Source organism: Pyrgilauda ruficollis, unplaced genomic scaffold (assembly GCF_017590135.1).
Source record: "Pyrgilauda ruficollis isolate IOZ18807 unplaced genomic scaffold, ASM1759013v1 scaffold19, whole genome shotgun sequence".
NCBI lineage: Eukaryota > Metazoa > Chordata > Aves > Passeriformes > Passeridae > Pyrgilauda > Pyrgilauda ruficollis.
Genome location: NW_024518095.1, coordinates 6,988,814 through 7,011,212, shown reverse-complemented (window position 1 = coordinate 7,011,212; position 22,399 = coordinate 6,988,814). Strand labels below are relative to the sequence as shown.

At 35.2% G+C, this 22,399-nt stretch overlaps 1 protein-coding gene across 3 annotated transcripts in view; it reads right to left on the bottom strand.

Moving 5' to 3' along the window:
* Positions 1–3,472: 3,472 nt before the first annotated feature.
* TBC1D15 (TBC1 domain family member 15) overlaps positions 3,473–22,399 on the bottom strand; it is a 34,803-nt gene continuing 15,876 nt past the window's right edge. For 2 of the 3 annotated variants that reach the window (XM_041465466.1, XM_041465465.1), the window contains exons 6-17: positions 19,902–20,001; positions 18,634–18,831; positions 17,037–17,165; positions 15,458–15,561; positions 15,100–15,194; positions 13,582–13,698; positions 10,639–10,739; positions 9,857–9,956; positions 9,424–9,521; positions 5,219–5,335; positions 4,507–4,593; positions 3,473–3,831 (exon numbers count right to left, since the gene is read on the bottom strand). In XM_041465466.1, coding sequence (XP_041321400.1) covers positions 3,625–3,831; positions 4,507–4,593; positions 5,219–5,335; positions 9,424–9,521; positions 9,857–9,956; positions 10,639–10,739; positions 13,582–13,698; positions 15,100–15,194; positions 15,458–15,561; positions 17,037–17,165; positions 18,634–18,831; positions 19,902–20,001 — 1,453 coding nt within the window. In that variant the 3' untranslated portion in view covers positions 3,473–3,624. The remainder of the gene's footprint in view (positions 3,832–4,506; positions 4,594–5,218; positions 5,336–9,423; positions 9,522–9,856; positions 9,957–10,638; positions 10,740–13,581; positions 13,699–15,099; positions 15,195–15,457; positions 15,562–17,036; positions 17,166–18,633; positions 18,832–19,901; positions 20,002–22,399) is intronic. The other variant, XM_041465467.1, reaches the window with a different exon arrangement.

Below are 22,399 nucleotides of genomic sequence, written 5' to 3'. Positions count from 1 at the left end.
TTATCTCAGAAAGTTGAAGCTAGAAGAACACTTCTTACAGGTTTCTGAAAAGTTTCAACAGTGGAGCTTTAATTTGGTGCTCAAGAATGTATTTGAAAGTAATGAGGAAAGCAGTTCCTCACTGTTTGGCTGACTGAGGCCAAGGAATTTTGTCAAGTAATGTGTGGGGAAAAACTAAAGAGAATAATTAATGAGGCACCATTAGCATTTTAAAACTGTCTACTAGAAAAATTTAAAGGTTTTAAGAAAAATCTTGTTAGCAATAAAACTGGGCTCTGTTAAACACTAACACCTTAATTTGAATTAAACTACAGATCAAAACAAAAACATTGCTAATACAATGTTTGGTATTAGCAATGTTTTTGTTTTGATCTGTAGTTCAATTATCACATTATTTCCACATCTGATTCTCAAAGCAATCAGAACCTGTTGTAACATATATAAAGCCTTAAATTCCTTATGAAGATGACCTGCAACAACCAAAACAAAACCTCCAAACCCAACACAGGTTTGAAGGCCACTGGTCACAACATTCACTGGGTGCAAACACAGTCACTGTAGCTGAACAGGACAGGCACTATTCAATGTAACTGAAGCTTTAAGTGATGACTGTGGGTAACTTGGGATCACCTTTCTATAGTTTTGCATTTAACTTCCCAATATCAAAACCATTTCATAAACATTCACATTAGTCCAAATTTCCAAGAAACTTCCACCTCCATTTTGTAAGCTATTTCTATGTTTTGTAACTATCATCTTGCCCATAAAAAGAAGAAAATAACTTCAAGAATGTAATTTCAAAATGAATAAAATTGCCCAAAAAGGCAAAATGAGAAAAAAAATGTATTTGAAAGAACTACGTCAATATAATTTTTACTTTGGAACAGGTAACACTGGAAAACTGCCGTGACTGAAAAATATGAAGTTTTAAACCTCATCCACAGAAATTATCTTCAAGTGCAAGCATTGAAAAACAAAACAGGTTTGCAGGAATTAAACCAGTACTGCTTCTTTTATGGCCTGACAACTGTGACCAAACTGTGTTCTAGTTTAGTTCACATTTATTAATCCTAAGCAATCTAAGTTATTCAAATACAAAATAAATTTAAACACCCTGAACTGTCAACCCAAAGTATTTCATGGCATTTTAGCCATCATGATCCTGATTAAAGTTTCTCACAGTGTTTTTGATGTCTCCACTGAGACTAAAACAACTAGGAATAGCTTGGTGGAAGATGAGGTTCCTCCTGCAACTCTTTGCAAGGCTGCCTGTCAGCAGGAAGAAAAATACAGATAATGAATGCTGCAAGGGGCCTTTCATCTTATTGTTAGGAAGCTGAGCAAGCCCACCTACCCCGAGCCCTCCACAGCAGCTGCTCACTGTTAGCTCACAAGCAACCTTCTCATCTTTGACATTCAAGTGCTGAATACAAAAGCAAAAGATGAACAATTATACCCAAAAAGGAAAGGCAAGCTTTACTTTATGGGCTGGTAGATTTTCTTAGCAGCCATAGCCGTAATTCTAAGAAATTACAGAATTCCACTTAAATATGGCTTTCCCAAGTATTTGAATATTCATGTTCAGTCAGTTGTGGCATTCTTCAAGATCTTAGTATCTTGAATAGTTTTTTTGTGGCTGCACATCCTAAATACCTAAGAACCATGCACAGTCAACTGACAGCTTGTCCATCACATTCCTGTTGCAGACATTTCCCTTCTCCTTCCATAGTTGCACTGAACATAATTTTTGATGAAAAACATTTTGCAAGTACACTTCAAAGTGAACTAGGTGCTCCAAAAAATACTGAAACTAACTTGCTTAATATCTTTGAACCAAAGTGTTGAATATCTAAGTTCTAATGCCTTTCTGTATTCTATGTCACATTAAATTAACTGCCAAAAAGTACAATGCTCACCAGGCAACAAAGGCATGATGCTTCACAGTAATTTCCTGGGCAGGAAATGAAAGCCTACAGATAACGCTGAGCTGTGAATCCTTGACTTTCACAGCATAGGACTCAAGTTCTTATTAACTGATGAGAGATAGCACATTGACAATATTAAAACCAAAATCTGAACTGATTCAGCTGTCCAGTGTTTGCTGACAACTGGTGAGAGAAGTTGAATCAACTTCCAAATTATTCTAACTTGATTTATCTATTAAAGCCCATTGTATTACTTGTATTTGCTTAAGATGGCACAAATAACATTTGTAAAAGTAAACTGCTCCACAAGAAAAGAAAGCTCTGCCATAAACCTCACTTCAACTACCTAGAGAGGAAAGGCATGTTCCACTCTGTAGTAAAAAGCAGAAACTCCAACAGCCCTCCATTACCCACAAAATATGTCATATCCATGGACTAACCACTAGCTTTCCCTCTGTCTCATGTTCTTACATTAACCACCAGACAACTAGATTTTTTCTCTAAATATGATTTAATTAAAAACACTAAATCAGCTTTGACTTTTATTTTATATATGTACAATAGTTAACCAAATAATGAATACACTTAATCAGTTATGTCAAATTTCACATAATGTCAAAGGACATCAGCACGGCATGGAATAAACTCACTGCCTTTTGCAGATACAAAAAATGCATGATGTTAATTGTGATTACTATTTGGTGTGTGGTTTGTTGGTTGGCTTTTTTACAACTTGCTTATCAATTCTCCAAATAATGTTGTCATAAAAACAGTGTAAGTGGTTAATTGATCAGTTAATATATTAACAAGTATGAACATTAGTAAAGTTTGCAAGGTATCAATTGCAAAGTTACATCAAGTGTAGGACTGAATGTATTCACATGAAAGTTACCTTAAGTTAGAAAAGTTTTGAAAAAGAGCCCAGGTTGGAGCTGTGCATTAATTTGGTCAAACTGATTCATATGAATGAACAGTCAAGTTTATTTAGATATTGAAAATACAATTTTTAATAGTATTATTTTTAGTATTCACAAACAATTGTGTATATAGTGTGTGTATGTGTGTAAATATATATATGTATATATAAAGTGAAGATATGTTAATGTAAAAATATACTGTTCATCCACTCCCAATTACACAAAATTCAGTATTTGGACATTAAACTGTGCAAGTATGAATGTCCATTTCAAATCTACATTCAACCAGCAACAAATACTTAGAAGTATTTTTGTAAACATTTGAGATAGGGAAAATCCATTTACAAAAGAATCCTCCTTTAGCACATCAGCATCACTTCAGCTTGAAAATTTTGTACAGCAGCTTCAGCTGGCATATTGTGAATCTGCTTATATCAAAGAGCTCACACTGTCTTAGATCAATATGTGTGAAAGCTCAGCAAATCCAGAAATTTCTTTCATTCTTAATCACCATCCATTTCCAGTTTACCAGCAAAAAGAAAATGCACTTGGCTACAAAAATATTAAGGAATGTTATTGAAAACAAAAGGCTATTTTGGTAGAAGAAACTACAAAAATAGTTAAGTTGAGTCATGTTGTAAAGCTTTAATGCAAAAGCATTACAGTACAGATTTTCTTTACAACCTTAAAGCTTAATCAACACCAAATTTAAATATCCATCTCTCAAGTGCTTGAACAAAATGTGCTCAGTGAAAGTCTTTCTCCAAGGGGACCAAGTGTGATTAGGCAGGTGTCAGGCTCTGCGTCTCAGCCGCTTGTTGAGCGCCGTCCCTCGTGCCATTGGCAGCAGCTACAGGGGTTGAGATGCTCTGGTACAGTGACGTCGGACAGCTCAAGTCAGCTCCACTCTCATCCTCTCCCATATCAGAATCTGGAGTTACCAAACTGTTCTCTATCCCCAGGATCTCACTCACTGTTTGAGGCAATTCCTAGAAAGGAGGTAGCAGGGGAAATATTAAAAATCACTGTAATTAAATGCAAAAAAGTTAACAACCAAGTCCCCTCTGTCCATCCTGCATTCCCAGTACTCATTCATGTGACAAATCATTGATCTGAATTTAGCTGTACTGAAAGCATCTCTCTCAGCAATACGTACATTAGAGTTAACATTTTCTGTAGCTGCTTTTCAAGAAGACAGCAAAAGGAACACACTCAGGAATCAACTCCTGATTAATATAATCTTCATTATAAAAGTTAAAGTCTAATCAGCTATTAAAATTACACTTCATGTTATTGAAATTAGTTTTATTGAGTGACCCACTAGTTTTTGCCTAATAAGTCTGGCATGCTTTCAATGCAATGCACCTTTCAACTAGTTTTTCTCAAGCACACCAAACATCAAATTTCTTGGAGTGAGGTTACCTAATGAGAGCTGAGAAATGACAACCAAAAAGCACAATTCAACTTTCCCCCAGTGAACAGTGTTACTCTATAAAATCAATTATTCTTGCTTACAGACTGCTTGAACATAGGCACTGCATAGCTACACTACATGCATTACTGTGCCCAGGCATTCAGTTATTTCACAAGTCACACATGAACACTTACAGTTAACTACATACTTTTCCTGTCTATAAACATTCACAGTAGACAGATATCTTTACCTTGCAATTCATCATCTGCATAGAAATTGCTTCTGCTTTGCAGAGTATATATTCCACATCAATTTTCATAGACAGCTCATTGATATGCTAAAAATAAATTCACAAGGTATAGTGAGATAAATTATAACTATGTTTCACCCAAAATACATGAATACTGCACTGCACTGCTAGTAAGTATCACCTTATTAACCTGCGCCTTAAGCTATGAAATGCTAGACATAGCCTATAAGCTTTGAGAAATGGCTACTCAAAGATACAGTATGGAACAGCTGCCTTTCACCAGCATCCAAGGTCTGCAAGGGGAATCCCTAGCACCTCTAAACATGGCAAACTATCTGGCCCTCCTACATGCTTCCCCCTGCAGCTCACATTTTCAGAATGATAAATTAGATCATAGAAGATAAAGCAAAAGTTAGTATTAAATATAATAACTCATCTGAGGAGAGAACCATTTTTGATCTATTAATGATCTTATCACTAAACACAGACATCCAATAAACCATTTTGAAAGCCTGCAGGATAGACACTTAACCCTTCAGAAAATGGTATGCACCTTTCCCTCCCCCAACATAAAGCACAATCATATTGCATTAACTCGAAAAAGTTAATTAATATTTTAACCTGGCTCCCAAAAGACAACACCATACTAGCCACTAGGAAGACAATTCTACTTCAGCCAAAAGCAGCACAATAATGCATAAGAATCCGGTACCTTTAGTATTTCATTAAAACCATAGTGCTTGTCCATTATTTGCTGTTTTTCAGATTCTAGGATAGCACAACAAAGGAGAAGATGAAAATTCTGACAAGGCAATTCCGTCCACATGACCTGTTAAAATATAAAAACCCCAGATTTGAAATGCTTATACTTTTCCGCTGAAAAGAAAAGTAGTTCTTAGAATATAAGTCCTCCAGCCAAATCACTTAACTAACAATAAACTGGGTTTGAAAGCAACTAAGCATTTGTAAAATTATTTGGAATTGTACTTTTGGCCCTTTAGAGACAACTGCAAGTCTGAGTCACCAAATGCTTATCTGCTTCTTAAGCCATTGTCCACCATAATGCTACTAAACTGCTTGAGCTTGTGGTCTTGTGAATGTGGGCTCTGAAGTAACTGAAGCTAACAAATTACTTGTGTGGTTTAGAGTATCTGCATTAAGTGTGAATTGGCAGAAGAGTGTCATGCCCAGCAACAGCTAAAAAGAGTCTAATATTTATAAATAAGGTGCTAAAGTTGTTGCCAATCGCGCCACCATGAGAACCCAAAGACATGTACCTGCAGGTACTGGGGGTGCGTGGGTATTCCCTTCCGACTGAAGACACATTGGCTTTTGATCCCATGGAGGACACAATTAGCATTCTTGAGTTCACTGGGACTGAAGCGTGTAACCTCAGTACTAATACCCTATTTTAGTACATTCACAAAAACCTTTTGAAAAAAAGTATTTGAAAAGAATATGTATGGTGGGCAGAAAGCCGGAGAACAATTTTGCCAACAAAACCAGAAAGAAGCAAAAGTCTGCTTGCACAAATGCCCTGACAGAGAAAGGGATTTAAGACACTGGATTTACTCTCAAAAAAAGCAGGTAAGAAATCAGACTGCTGAAAAATTGTTACTTCACTAGCAAAAATCTTTTTTCATCATTATTGGTGGAATAAAGCCTTACAGCTGAGCAAGAGCTTATACTTGAACTTTCATTACTAGTACATGTAATCTGTAAACAGAATTGCATCAATCCCAAAGATATCCAAAGAAAATTCACCCAAAATAGACTGCAATTAAACTTCAATGTTTCAATTAAGATCAAGTTCAGAAATTAAATTTTGCATCTTTATCAGACAACCAATATTCTGTTAAAGCATACTCTCACTCCAGGAGAAAGACTGGAATGCAGATAGGCTGATAAAAAATAACAATTGAATGAAAATGCCTATAATCTACCAAACAGTCTGTGTCTGCACACTATTGTGTTCTTCTATTCCTACTTCGTCAGAAGGACATATTGACAGTTGTGCAACGATTTGGTTCAACATTAAGTTGCTGCCAAAAAAACCCATACATTTTGCTACCATTTTTTATAAACTTTTCGAAGTCTGGAGCAGAACATGCACTTAAAGTTACGTATGTAAATGCATAACAGCAGCATCACATGTTGAAAGGATGGGAGAAAAAGCAGCATTTAAGTTATAAATATGAAGGTAAAAATATAAAAATAATGAGCAATAAGTGTTTTTTTCTTTTTCTTTCTGATATAGCTACACAAGTAAAGACTCATTTGTTCTAGCACTACCACAGCAGCCATGAATATTGTAACCAGTGTACGTGAAGTAATTTATTCCCAGCTCATTCTGGCTTTATGTTACCAAGTGGTACTAGAATAACACTGGAGCTAGTGAGTTAGTTGTTATTTTGTTACAGAATTTTTCTTCTAAACCAGTCATTGTTCAAACAAGATTAAGAACTGGCTGGAATTATCAGGTGATATTGCCTGTCTCTCCAGCATCAAGGAGGGACTGAACTACTCTCAGTTTTGGGACAGCTAAGCAGTGGGTCAGTACATCTGGGCTGTGTTTGGGAGGCACTGCTAAAATGTGCTCTAAGTTAACCTATCTGCAGCCAGAGCAGTTTAACCCACACACAAAAGGCATTGCATGTAACATCGCAAATAACTGCACTCCAATAATGTGTCTCAGCTTATCCACAAAAGGTGGAATGTCACCTCTCTATCACATGCAAGAGCAATGAAACAACCACTTACATTTTCTACCACAATCTGATTATGGATCTTGCCCAGGAAATGCAAAGGCTGGGAGTTAGACTCTACTCCAGATTATAAGAACCAGTACCTCCCATTTCCAAGGTGAATGGAGATGGGAGAAACCAGACTAGTGAAGAATCTTTTTCATTCCTTTTTTTTTTTTCTGATAAAACACTGGAAGTCATGAAGCCAGTGGGAACAAGGAAAAAGTGTCAGATGCCTATGTAGTGGTTCATACGAGTCAGAGGACAGAAACAGAGATCCACAAGAACGCTGAAATAAGCAGATTACACAGAAAAAGCCCCAGAAGTCCTGGAAGCTGGGGCTGGAATCTCAGATGGTACCTCTCCTTCATCCCATTCTACGCTCTGCAAGAGCATGTCATAGCGTAATATCGCCTTCAAATGGATACCCTCAATTCACGCGCTATTACAAAACTGGACATGAGGTTTGCTCAGCCAAATACCCAAAAAAAAGTAATTAATTTCTCTATAAAGGGAAAAGGCCTCCTGTGTCTATAGCTTGCCTGCGTAAATCCCACTTACTTCACTGATACCAGCGGAGCTGCATGGCTATGCACTGGAAAAAAGCAACCTATTGTAAGCTGGACTGATCAAGGTGACTCTAACCTTCACATAAAAATGTTAACATAATGCCTTAACTACTTTGTTTTAAAAAGGAAAACAAGATATTCCCTTTCCCATTCCATATCTCCTAGCAAAGAAATTGAATACTTGTAGTAAACACACATTATGATGTGCTGTAAGAAACCTACATGACTATTATATATCAAAATGTTTCCATCATTTTCCTAAGAGAGGAAAAAAAATACTTGAGAGAGAAATTTAGTGTTTCTTTCCTGTATGTACACATATATATGCCTTAAAGCAGAGGTGATAAAAACATGTTAGCCTGGGACTATAAACTATAAATAAAAATACTGTTGCCATCTACTTAAAAAGAAAAATTAGTCTCTAAAAAATACTGAAAAAGCAATACTGGGGGGAAGAGCTGAGTGCATCTCCCCTCCCAAATCATTATCATTTATACCTTCAAATAAGAGAATTCTTCTGGTTTTGTACATATTGGTTTCCTTATTTATGAATGTTATCCATAAACTTTTTTTTTTCCTCTAGTTGAAATACCACCGCAATACTCTATGATAGTAAATTCCACCAACTGATGATAAAAAAGCTAAAAAATATTTACTTTAGACAGTTTTAAATACTGGTCCTCCTCTTTATGTGACTCCTTTTTCATTAGTGGAAAAAGTGAATAAAAGTATCAACATTATTTTTCATCAGACCAGAAACAACATTATTTTTCATTATAGTACAAACTTTATGCATCTCAACCCTGTTCTTTTCATTACCCTTCTGTTCCTCAACACATATGATGTTATGTCCTACAAAATACTCCCTCCTTTCACCTGAACATTTATTCTGTTCTTCTGAGTTTTCAAATGAATATTGTGCCCCTGTTAAATGCAGTTTCGACAATAAACCTGTACTGCTGACACACTTCTCAATTTTCCCAGAACGAAAAATTAAGGACAAGAATATTAGTTAATCTTAATTATTTCATCTGATTCCAAGATCACCTAAATTTAAAAAAAACTCATTAACCCAGAATGATCAGAACTTCAACATTTTGATGTTTTACATAATGTTATGTGGCATCACAAGGCCTTATCATCAAGATAAACAACCTTCTGACATCATCCTCCTCATGGTTTTGGCTAACACAAATGACCCTGACAGTGCTTCATTCAACTTATTCTATAAAGAATCACCAATACCAAGGAATTAACCAAACAAATGCTCTTTCTTTTATCATGAGCTGTTTTCCATTAACAGTTAACTGGTACTTGCCACTTACTACTTTCACTTAAGAGTCTCAGTTGAAGGCTCCTGTCCAAATCATTTTGGACAGCCAATTTATCCAAACCAGCTCTAGTAAGCAGTTTTTCCATTAATTTCACAAGTTAGTTCTTTAGGCTAAAAAAGACATAAGAAATGCTCACTTGTCCTCAGGTTATTTTACTAAATCCTTTTCTTCTTAATTTATCAGAGTATTAAACACTTTGCAAAATGATCCATGCATTTTGTTCTAAAGTCCAAAAACTGCTGGAGTTTGTGTGACGAAATATTTCCTTACCTCCCAGAGTCGAAGAATATCTTGAAAACTAAATTCCCTTTTAAATCTGATAAGAAGCCACCGGAAGCAAAAATAAAGGTAGCCTGAATCTTGAGATTCTAGGAATAAGAGTGTGACATTTCAGAAGCATCAAATTTGGTTCAGACAACAGGTAAAAAAAAATACACACTTTACAGGTACATGCTTACACCACTAATTTTTAAGACAGCAGGACCTTTTTAGAATCAAGATATTTGCAAGAGTATGGCATATTTTTAAAACTGGTAACAGGATGACCCTGTCTTTGCAATAAGCATGGAGCAATTATTTAAACATTTTAGGCATTATAAAGTTACAAGTCCTATACTCATATAATATTGGAATTATATTTAGACTTGTGAGGAACAGAATACAGGAAGCTGTTTCAGTTACTGTGCATAAATAATACACCTACCTAAATAACTGCAAAATCCACTGTCTAGTAAACGAAGCAAATGACTTAGCTGAATAAGTTGTGTCTTCATACCCTGCATCTGTTCTTCAAAATTCTGATGCTGTACGGAATAAAACATAAGCACTGTGTCACTTTTATTAACTCAATTTTGAGATTTGCAGCCACTTTAATAGAAGCTTCGTTATTGCAATAGTGGTTCTCACCCTTTAGTTAATATATATTTAACTGTACTTCTATCTAATGAAATGTCTGCCTTTTATTGAAAAGTGTAACTAAAGCACTGGACTGTATTTCTTTGCTAACATTTTTGTACGTAATAAATGATAGTTTAAATCTGATTAAGCTCTGTACTTCCCAGCAGCATGACTGCACTCAAAAAATTCTCTTTTACTGTCTTATCAGTCACACACTCTTTTGCCACATGCACAAGTCATAAGAGCTTCAGTTTGTGGGAAGTCTAAACTGCATTTAACAAAACCCAAAAGGTAGGTATATAATTAAACCATTATCCTGAATAAAATCCTGCTTGAGGACTCCTGATAAATACAAATTTGTCTGTGATGGTTACTTTGGAATTTTAAGGAGCCAAATATGTCTGTATCATACAGCAGTACTATTGCAAACTCACCACAACCTCAATCAACAAAAGCGTATTGATTCCAAACAGAAAATGAGTGCTTTAAAAGGATTCAAAAAACCCAGTGAAATTTATAAAGTAAAATTAACCCCAAATACTATCTGTAGCTTATCTGTTTACGTGAGGTAAAAAAGCCTTATTTTACCATTTGATCCATGTATGATACAAAGCACCAAAAGGCATCGACTTCATTCTCCATAACATACAAGACAGGTGACAGCAAGTCGCTCATCCCCTGCACATAACCTTGATGGAGAAAAACCAGAGGGGGAAAAAGCAAAAAGAAATTTAAACTCAGTAGTTCAACAGTAATTTTTCAAGTGTGATGAATGACTGAGTGAAACAAATGCCAGCATATACAGATACTATAATTCTCAGATTCAGCTACCAGTAAAGACAAATTTGTATTAATAGGCACCAACATCCCACAGATCTGATAAGATTTACAAGCCATTTCTGCCAATCTAAAGAGAACATAAAGCAAACACATTGTTCCAACAGCTGTTAAAATATGTACAAACTGAGTTTGTACACAACATATTTTTAGTAAATGTTCCTATTTAGAATTCAGGAGTATATATATATATATATATATATGTATATATATATATGATATTTTTAAGATTAAGTCTCTACCTTGTACCATCAAAATTACAAACTTGTATATAATTTTCTATTTGTACTTCATTACTTTCTTATAGACATTTAAAAATGTTGAGTATCTTTGTACTCCCTCACCCACCCCCTTAATGAAGATTTTCTTCTCAAATTCACTTAAAGAGATGCTGAGTTGCAATTCCAGAAAAAACACTTCTTTTCCAGAAGAAAACTTGGCATTTTACGCTTCTTTTTTTTCTGTCACTGAACGTGCTTTAAAGATTCCCTTATTTAAGGAAGATGGGACTGTTCTGCTTGGAAAGTACTTTAAATACACCCAAGCCTAAGACCATCTGTGTAACCAAGAAGACAACAACAAAGAATTTAACCTATCAAAGTGAGAAAGGGAATTAACAGTAAAGTATTGCTTGCAAGAAGCACAAAAGCAACATATCTCTAGATCTGATTCAAGGATGTGCTTTTATATTTTGTGCCTAGAACTGGTGAATAAAGTTCATACTACCCAAGAAGTACTCACACACTTTCAAGAAAAGCTTTCATTTAACTGGAGAAGGAAATGCCCACTAAAGCATATAATTTTTACAAACAGCTATACAATTTTAGTTGTATAAATTTTTTTTCAAATTTTCAAATTTTAAAAACTTTTTTCAAAGTTTTTAAATGCTTCTTCCAGCTTTCTTTTTTGTAATTAACAGTCAATTTAAGTAGAGCATAATGATTTCTACAGGTACTTTTTTTCCCTCCTTCCCAACTCTTCCAATTACCACTGATGCTAGTGTCAGCTTAACTATTGCCCAACTGTTGCTGACCTCTCTAAATAGGACAACACAATTAATGTGTGTATCTATCATCAATGATTGGTTCAACATAATATTTCTCAGTTGGCTGACTATTTCTTAATGATGTAATTGTAACTCTGTAACTGAAAAGAGGATTAGTCAGTAACTGAAAATATGGAGCAGCTGTAAGAAGAAAAATAGAATAAATAACAGCGAACAGGTAAATAATTAAAAGGTCAAAAGAAAAAAGTTGTTCCCCACATATTAAATACTACAGCTAACTAAAAACAAACGCAGAGAAAATTCTGTCCAAGACAGTTTAAAAGTCCATTTAATAATAAAACCAATTTCATTAATGCAGACTTAAGGAATTAATTCAGAAAAATATTCTATTAACAGCTATTCTGTCCCCTTCCCTAGGGAGCAGTTTGTGGCATTATTCAGACCCCTCTAAAACTGCTGTCAAAAGTTTAAGAGCAGCACAGCACCAATGTGTAGAATCCTTGGACAGTTACTGTGTCAAATTTACTGTATTTCCATTATTCCTGCTTGTTTATAAAACAGAAGACTTATCCAGTGTGCACATTTAAGCCATGTCAACAATGTTTTTAACAGAGTGGGTGGTGAATCTGCTTTACTTTCACCTATAATGTCACAGTGCATTAATGGATGTTGAAATGTGGAAAGAGATGAAACAGAGCTACATGTTTAAACAATCCATTTTAGTTTTCTCTTTTTTCAAGCCAAAGATCAATACTCTCTTTCAGAGAGAACGAAACCTGACAAGAACTACAGCTCTACAGCATGTTTACTAGCAGTTAAAGATTTAATCTTACTTTTTGTTTTCAAAATCTGGCATGAAGTGGGCTTTTAGAATCCCAAAACTTTATACAGAATACCCAAAAAAACTCCAAAGTATACACCAGCCAAATGTCATGCCAGGGGTGAAGGGGGAACCAACTGCAAGTGTCTTTTTCCCCCTCCCAAGACAATTAACAAGAAACCAAGACTTAGCCATCACATTAACAGTGTGATTAAAGTAAGATGTTATATGCTCTTCCCTCTGCAGCAGATGCATGCACTAAAATGTAATTTTTGACAGATTGCTAAGTGCACTTCTCAAGAACCAGCTTTTAAAATATTCAAAAGAACACCATGTTTACAAACAGCTGGTTCAGCATGCTGAGCTTTAATTACAGCAGTAGCAGCTGGCTTATAATTTTTATTGATATTATCAGTCTTAAAAACATATATAACACTCAACCTCCAAAGACCCAAACCCATTTAAAACTCTGAAAAGCAAGACTGCTTCATTTCTTTTAAGAAAGTTAACACAACAAAACCTAAACCACAAAAACTTAACCAAAACCACACAAAAACCCCAAAAACATCAAAAGAACCCCACAACAGTAGGTCTGTGGTAAACACAAACTACCACTTAATTACCAATCCCACCACAATTAATGAGTTCAGATGCCTAAAACAGACATCAAACTGAAGAGAGGAAGAAAAACTGAACAAAGTTATCTACATTACTGAACACTACAAAAAAAACTATTACATTTTTTTAAAAACATTTACAAAAAGCATTGCAATCAATACAATTTCAATTCTATTAACAGGACTTTGCATAAGCAAAGCTGCAAATCAGAAGCCAAGAAGGCATTTACATTCAGAGGGACACAACTTACCTAAGTCAAAGTCATACATGCAATAGGTCATCAAAATATCATGAAGTAAAATCAGTCCCGGATTATCTTCTCCTTCATAGAACTTATTTGTTCGATCTGTTCTGTTAACATCTTTTTCTAAGAAAACAGTCCAGATTTAAAAACACTTTCAAAACCAATCTTACAAAGCCAGTATCAAATTAATTCAGAATATCTAAGCTGATGATTTCCTCCACAAACACTGTTGGAAAGCTTTGAAGTGTTTAAGACAACTGTGTAACTGAATGTCATTTCAAAACAAAGAATGTTTTAAAATAAATAAAATCCTTCCTATCTCTAATGAAAGTATTTGCTTACAAACATATTTTAAAGCTTTCTGCCTTTTCTTCGATAATGCATTTTATGGAAAAAATCCTGATTACAATTCAGCAAAAATGTTTTACACTTAAGAGGATTAAAAATAATTTTATGTGAGCTAACTCTACAATGCCATTTATGAATACTGATGCAACACAGCATAATCCATAGTTGGAAAGTTCCCACGTTATCAGCTCAAAGACACTATGCCAGTTCATAAAAGCATTTTATAAATACTGTGTAACAAGCTCCTGTAACTCATAGCAGATGAAATTGCCTCTTTCATCAAGTAGTTTTGATGTCTGAAACACACCAAGCACACATTAAGCATACTCCCTAATAAGATGAAATTCAAGACCAATATATTTTGAAATTTTGCAAAATTTTGAATGCCGTTTGATAAAAGGCGTATTTTGTAGATTTGAATCTATTTTACTACATAACTCTAAAACTGCCACATACATTTCAAATGCTTAAAAATTAAAATAATTGTCTCAACAGAAACAAACACCGGGCTCTTTTTAAACTCAGAACATATTTTTTTCTGTTATCACTCTCTAAAAATGTAGTTTATTAGTCTACGTAGACAAGACTACATTGACCCTTTCAGCCTGCCTGTTGAATAACTGCCTGAAATAAGTTTAGTCTTTCTCTCAGAATAACAATGAAATCCTGGCCTGACTCCTGAAAAAATATTCAGTAATCCAGAACACTGGTGCCCAAATCTCACTATCAAAGAGAAATGAGAATACAAACTGCTAATACTCAGCATAATTTGATGAAATTTTTAGAAGTAGGTGTAAAACCCCAGAAGTCAGAACGCACATACACAAATCCCTATAAGAAATTACAAAATATGAACAGACACATTTTTACAGTCTTATTGTATGCCATTATTTTAATAACATTTTCAACAGAAACACATTATGACATAACACAAAATGAAGAGTCTTTTGTTATTGAGCAAAGCAAGTTTAAAAATCCAGTCAGTATGTAACACTAATATGTAAAGCTCTGAGTTACTTGGCTTGGCAGTTTTAATATTAAGTACATAACCAAGTTTAGACACCTCTGAAAAGAGCAACATTTCATTTTTAGTGCCTCTTCATGCAGGCTCTTCAATTTTACATTACCTTTTAAAAGTGTGTGTGCATTTAGGTATGTGTCTAAACGTGAATTTACCTATAAGACTCCGGTAATCTCTTAATCTTGAATTTCGCTTTTCCTGCTCCTCACTGACAGATTTCCACTGCAGCTTCATCCTGAAATATTCATCCCTGAAAAAGAATGACAATTTTGAAACCAAACATCCACATTTCCTTTTTTTAATTCAAGCATTCCATGTATTCTTTGAGATAAATGGAATAACAACACACTGTTTATATAAAGTTTTTACTAAAACAATTTTTAAGAAAATGTCACAGGTTTTTGCATTCAACAGTTTTAGCAGCTGTCTTTCAAAGGGCTTTCTACATCACTGTGTCTTAAAAAAGATGCACCTTTTAAATTTATTTTGTAAGAAAAAAGTCACTGTACTCACGTTTTCCTCTTTTGCAGATTTGCTCTCTCTTCTTTAGTGCTATTCCAAGGAAAATATCCCAAAAGAAATTTCCATGCCTCTTTTCTTAAAGTATGGCAGAGACCCTGGGGAAAAATGGGTATGATGCATCAACAAAAGTATTACCATACTGTGAGGAAACATTCCTAGGTTGATACAACACTTCCCAAAGTAGCAACTTCAAGTTGGTTTCTTTTTACATTGTAGCCAAGTCTCCCGTGCTAACTAGGTCTGACACTGGGAGGAAACAGGACGAAAAGAGAATGATTAAACAGAATACTGTAGAAGCACTGGATCCACACTTAGGTAAAAAAAGAAATTTTAGAAAATAATTTTCTTCCTATATTTTTGCTTCACTGCTAAAAATAAAGAACTTACAGGCATCAAAGACTTTATAAAAGGTACCTTTAAAAATGTACAAAAATATAATGCTGCTTCTGGTTGCCAAACTTCTGGTCTCGCCATAAAGTGACCCTGAGGACTAGTCTTCCATTTATTTGTTTTTTTAAACAAATATTTTCATCTCACAAGACATAGCCAACCTTCAATAAATCTTTCAGTCAAAAATACTAATGTCCATTCAAGAAGCCGGCTTATCAGAAATCTTCCCAAGTAATGCTCAACATTTTTAGATTACGAAAATGTACAGAGCTGAATCATACCCTGCTCTCATCAAGAGAGTTTCTTGCAACTCCTGCAGTACAGTCATAAGAATAAGGAACTTTTTCTATGAGAGTGCATATTGGGGATCTTGAGTCATAAATAAAATAGAGCACTCAGTCCTCTGGTAATGGGCAGAGATTGACAAGAAAGTGGGCTACAGAAGAACAGATTTGTAGTAATTCTCATGATTGTGGAAAGTCCTTAATTGGGCACATGAAGCACACAAATATTAAGGAACAGTGCTATCATTCTCTACTTCTGCTTGCAAACATGCATCAGCAGGCACAAAATGCATTAAGGCAGCTGTATTCCCACCAAGATACAGAAATACTGAAATAACATTAGGTAGAAAAGCTACAGGATACCATTAGTTTTCAAAATTTCCATCACTGAGACTAAATTCACATTCATATTGCAAAACCCCTCAGTTCAATTAAAAATACCAGCAGAAGCATTTAGCACTCTTCTGCTAAACAGTGTCAAATCCCAGCAAACAGCTGGGCAAAACCAGAAGCTTCTGCTGGAGAAGGATAGGAAAAAAACTTGTAAGAGAAAAGAATAAACCAAATATCATAGCACTGAAATACTGGTCTTTTCCTGAAAGCCACTTTCATTTGTTTTATCACTTAAGTTTCTATATTTCAAACTCACTTCCTTTAGCCAGCCACAAGATCTCTCTCCTTGTAGAGCACTTTTCTATAGCTGCAAGACTGCTGAGGTATTTGACTGGCATGAAACCATGCTTTATGAAGTCTCTCAATAATGACAGTCTGGGTCATGCTCAAAGTTCTGCCTGAAACATTACAAGTTAATGAAAGCAGCATATCCACAGTTTGGGAAGGAAAATAAAAGCCAGAATCAAGCCATAGATCTTGCTGAATTTAGAAAAACTAGTTACCCCTTTGAATATCAATCGTTTTATGTAGTCAACATCTACAATTCTTCCTTCAGAGTCCATATTCTTAGCCCATTCTTCAGCTGACACAGGCTCTCTTCTACTAACTTCAGGCTGTTTCCCTAGGTCGATCTGAAACACACACCAAGGCATTATATGAATCCAAATGAAGTGCTTCAGTAGTTGCAAACAACTGCACAAGTGGTACTAAGCTTGCCAGTTTCTTATAGTCAGTGCAATTACATTTCCACATGCACATACCTCAGCAACTCTAAGGATCTAAGGTTGCACCCACATGAGCAAGTAGAGTGGGCCAACACAAGCAGCGTAGATCTTTAGCCTAAGACACTTGCTGCTGAGGACCTGGCTATACATGGTAATACTTCAGATTTTGGAGGATGTATGTGTGTTTTAAATAACCTTCTAATTCTACAAACACTTCTGAGCTAGGTTCCCATGAACTAATGCAACACAGCAAACAAGGACAATTGGGAGCTTCACTTCAAAAACACATTCCTGATACACGAGTGCATCTTAAAAGAGAACTGAAAACCAGCTTGGGTTTGGAGATGCTATCCCTACACAAACTGCACAATGTGACTGGAAAGATCAGTTTTGTACACAGCCTCTTAAAAAACCCAAGGATGTATGTGCTTTCAGAATTTATAACAGCCATCAAAAGTTTCAGTTTGTGCTTAGTCTCTCAGTTCCCAAATTCTATGTACAGGAGAATTCAGCAGAAAGTAAATTCTTACTTTCTAAAAACAGTTTTATGATGGCAACCCCCAAAGCAATTTGTATTTCAACTCTTTAGAAGTCCAAGGCATTTGTCAGATTAAGACAAATAGGTCAATGTTATTTTCTATATATAGAATTTGTTATACTTTTTCTCATTCACAAATTAACTAAGTGCTAGGCAGCAACGTCTTAGAATTATGTTGTTCGTGCAGCTACTGCTGAGATATTAACACTTGCTTGAACTCAAAAAATCCCCCATATAAAACAGTTTAATGTTTTAAAAACATATAAACTGCTCAAATAATAATCACAAGCATTTAAAAATAAACCTTTTCCACATATCTGTAAAAGACTCCAACAGGTGTCCACAGTGACTCATGATCCAGTTAAGTTCATTCTAGCTTTGTTTCAAATCATGCATATATCTGTAATTTATACACCCTAGACATTAATCATCCAATTAAGTATTTTTTTAATCTCGAAAGAAACTGGAATGTTAGCAGCAAGTAGCCGAGAAAGTTGGTTATTAGCCTGCATTCTCCAATTTTACTTAACAGAGCTCTAATTGACCTCAGAGGAAACACTGAATATAAAATTGGACACCTTTTAAGGTAGTGCCTCTAACATAACTATAGTCACCATTTCATTAATTACAAACTTCCTTTCAAAGAAAACTCGCATTTGCATGCATAAAAATGACATATTGAAAAGTAACTGATGATGGCCTTAACTCCTGAAAATAAATGGTAATATGCCACAATTGCATAAACAGTATAACTCATCATGCTTCAAGTCCTACCATTCTTTTAAAGGAGTGCATAAAAACAATCAGCACATCTGTATCATTAATTTATAGACTTACTCGTGTAATGACTTCAAATCCTGGCTCTTCCTGCTGATTTATCTTCAGCCCTGGAATGGTATCATTGAGAAAGTCTGCCATTTCTGATGGTGGTCGCCTCTGATTTGATTGATCACTTGAACGTAAACTACCAACAATATAGTTTGTGACTTTGGAAAATTTTCCCATTGTTACTACGTATGGATCTTTCTTCCATTTCTGTTATAACATGGAAAACAAGCAAAACACAAGCATTTGTGTTTATAATACATTTGTTTTATATACATATACACACCTGTAATTCTTGTACTCCAAGGAAAACATCAGGAAAGGTACTGTAGATCTCAAAATTATTCAAGTTTCATATATTGGTAATAACACAGAACAGTCATCACGTGATTAAAAAACACATCTTAAGTACGAGGATAATACTGCTTAAGTACGAGGATAAAACACATCTTAAGTACGAGGATAATATAGCCATGGCCAAAGGCCCCATCCCATCAGAATTGATTTGGAAGATTATCCAATCTTCCAGTGTTCTCAGTAAGCCTGACCTACACATAGAAGTGGATCAGATCCGCTGCTTGCTATCAGTAAATCATGGCACAAAACAGAAACCTTACACCCAGTTTCTCTACCCTCACAGAGAAAAGAGTCTGAACAATCATGTACTCTGCTAGGAATTTCACACAAATTTTGATTTGACAATTAAATCCAGAAACTAACATAATTAATTCATTAAGAACTTCTTTAATTAAACACATCAGCTGATCAAACCTCTGGCCCCATTTAAGTCACTCAAGTTCTGCTGCTGACTTTCACAAGCCCATAAGCCCCACTAAATGATAAGCCACTGTAGTATTAAAACCCCCCATATTTTTAGCCAATACTGTCCTCTTTGCTGCTGCATTTCCATTATCCCTTCAAAAGCCTCAGAAAATATCAATGAAAAGAATACTTAGTCAAGGAAAACTTAGAAAATTATAATTAATATGTTGTGGTAACTCCTAAAATATTTCCTTTCCCCCCTAAGACAATGTATGAATCGCAGAGAACATGAACTTGAATAGGTTTGAAATAAAACCACAAAAAAGTTAAGAAGTTATCACATCATAGAAAACAACTTACAATTAAGTGTACTTTCTATAGTAAGCATTTGGTTTAGGATATAGTTAATGCTTATACAATGGCATTAAATCATTACTCAGAGAATGCTCCTGTGACATTGTAGGATGCATTTTTTCAATACATGTCTTCAGAATAAAAAATTTGAAGGAAATACATACTTGTAATAAGCCATATGATGGTTCATCAAAGAGATTTTCAAAAGACTGAGACAGTGACTTCTGAGTCTTCACAAGAAGAACCCGTTCATCATGTGGAGATCTGCAATAAAATTTTAAAAGGGTGCCTGGGTGTGACTGGTTTTTATCTGTGAAGTTTTCAGAACATTTACTGGTTTTCTGAAGTCACATTTCAGGCTTTGTGCAAAAAATAAAAGAACTGATGCAAAATCATTCATGTGATGCAAGATCAGTCCTTGGCACAAGTTAACCAGCTAAAGCTACACAAAACAGAACCTTCATTTTTCAAAAGATTATGTTATTTTCATATTAATTCTGAATTGTACTATTTCATTCCCTGAAAAATGAAGCTTTAGAAAATTTTCTGAGACATTTCTCTGGAAGATAACTCCATTTACATGTAGGTGACAAAATTTTCTTCAAGTACATTTTTCTAGTTTTGACAATGGACAAAAAATTGTGACATAGGAAATGTAGTGAGACACAATCAGTCTCAACACAATATATGCTCAAACTCCCTTAACATAATAGGGGAAGTGAAAAGAGCCTATGTCACCCATACAGTTAAGGAATTCTTTTTACCAGTTAGTAAATCTTACATTATGGCACCCTGTAAAACATTACATTAAGGAATACAAACTGTTTTTCAATGTATGAAAGCACATCAACAAACTTCTAACCAATAGTACTACAACAGATCCTGTCAGAATAATTCTAAGATTCACACTGATAGGAGCTTAAAAGACACCAGAGCCACTGTACTGCAAAACAGAACCATCTCAGTGCAGCCCTGCAAATGTATTTCTGTGTAGATTCCAAAAGCTTAATGAACACAAACCTTGGCCTAACTCATTGTATTTGTACACTCCTGCTCAATACATTTGCTACTCAACAGGGCTCCATAGGCAGATGAAAACAGTGACAACAAATGCACTGAAACCATGCTGCTCCTAGTAATGAATCTGCTCTTTTGCTCTCACACCTACTCCCCCTGCAACATCCCATTCTGCCCCCTTCTTCAGCACAGGCACCCCATTACTTCCTTAAGCAGCTGCTGAATCACCAATTTACTGCCCAGTAGGTGACAGAAGAAAGAACAGCTCAGAAACCAGGCTGACATTCAAGCCTCAGAGTTTGTATCCAGGCAGGAGAAAGCCAAGCACTTTGCCATCTGACCCTAATCCATTGCACAGACTTACATTTATAAAATACCTCTCTATTGCTCTCTCTCTCAAAGTTTAAATCTAGTATTTCTAGTCTTTGAAAGAAAAATTGCTTTCTTTTTTATTAGCACCTGCATCATCTACCATGTTATTAAAGTCAAAGATAAGAACTTTAATAAGCCTTATCTCTTTCCCATTCCAACAGGACAGGACACTGTAAACACTGACGGATATGAAATGCAACAAGAGATCTTCTTTTGAGACAGCCAGACATCACAGTCATAGTTCTGAGGCACCAACAGTTAATGAAGCTCAATTGGCTTTTTCTAAAGAGCAGCACAGGGGCAAAGGCTGGCTCATGTATTATGTTTTCCTTAACTAAAAGAATTAAAACTTTGTACCATACCTCCCTTTTAATTAAACACACTTTATGGACACTCAGGTGGGTATCAACACCTACTTAGGTAATGTTGAATAATTTGTGAGCTATACACTTTCTGAAACTTCCTCATAGTCCAGTGACTTAGAAAGTGTCATCTGTGCACATGGTATTTTCTCAATACTAGACTGGTGCAGTCAAACTAGGAGGCACCTAATCCTTAGGACAACAAATCACAACTATGTTGTATGAGTTTAGCTGCTTCATGCTGATTTCAGCAATGATGTGATATTTACAAGGAATGGTGTTAGAGAGGAACAAAATCTTTTGAGGTAATAGGGACGTAAGAATATACGTAAGAAAATATAAAATAAATATATAGATAAGCTAAAATTTCTGCCTTAATATCAATATCCCATGTTTTATAAAATATAAGTTGGGATAACAAGTAATTACACTGACAAATATCTGCTTGTAGCATCCAGACAGCTGAGTAAACATCTTTTCCTAAATGAGGTTGTGAGCTGAGACACATTATGTACTAAAGAATGAATAACCATTAGGAAACAACGGAAAAAAACAGATTGACTCTGTCATTTCCATAACTCGGATGGCCTACTTGTTCTTTTCTCTTTCCTTAGACAAAAATAATGATCATAATTCATGACTAAACAACAGAGGAGAATTTGGTGAATTCCTTTTTGCTTTAAAGTTCCTGAAGTATCTGCTCTTGCATTAGTTAATGCTTACAACTGTTCAAGGTGGCAATACCAAGCAGCACAGCACATCCTGCAAGCTTGAACATCACCTCAAGTTTTGCTGTCTTATCCTAGAAATCAGTTAGAAAATTTCAAATATGTTGCTGCAGTCCACAGGTAACAGTATACACAGATCTGATATAAAGCTTCCTGTGACTCACCATATAACACAGGTCTTTT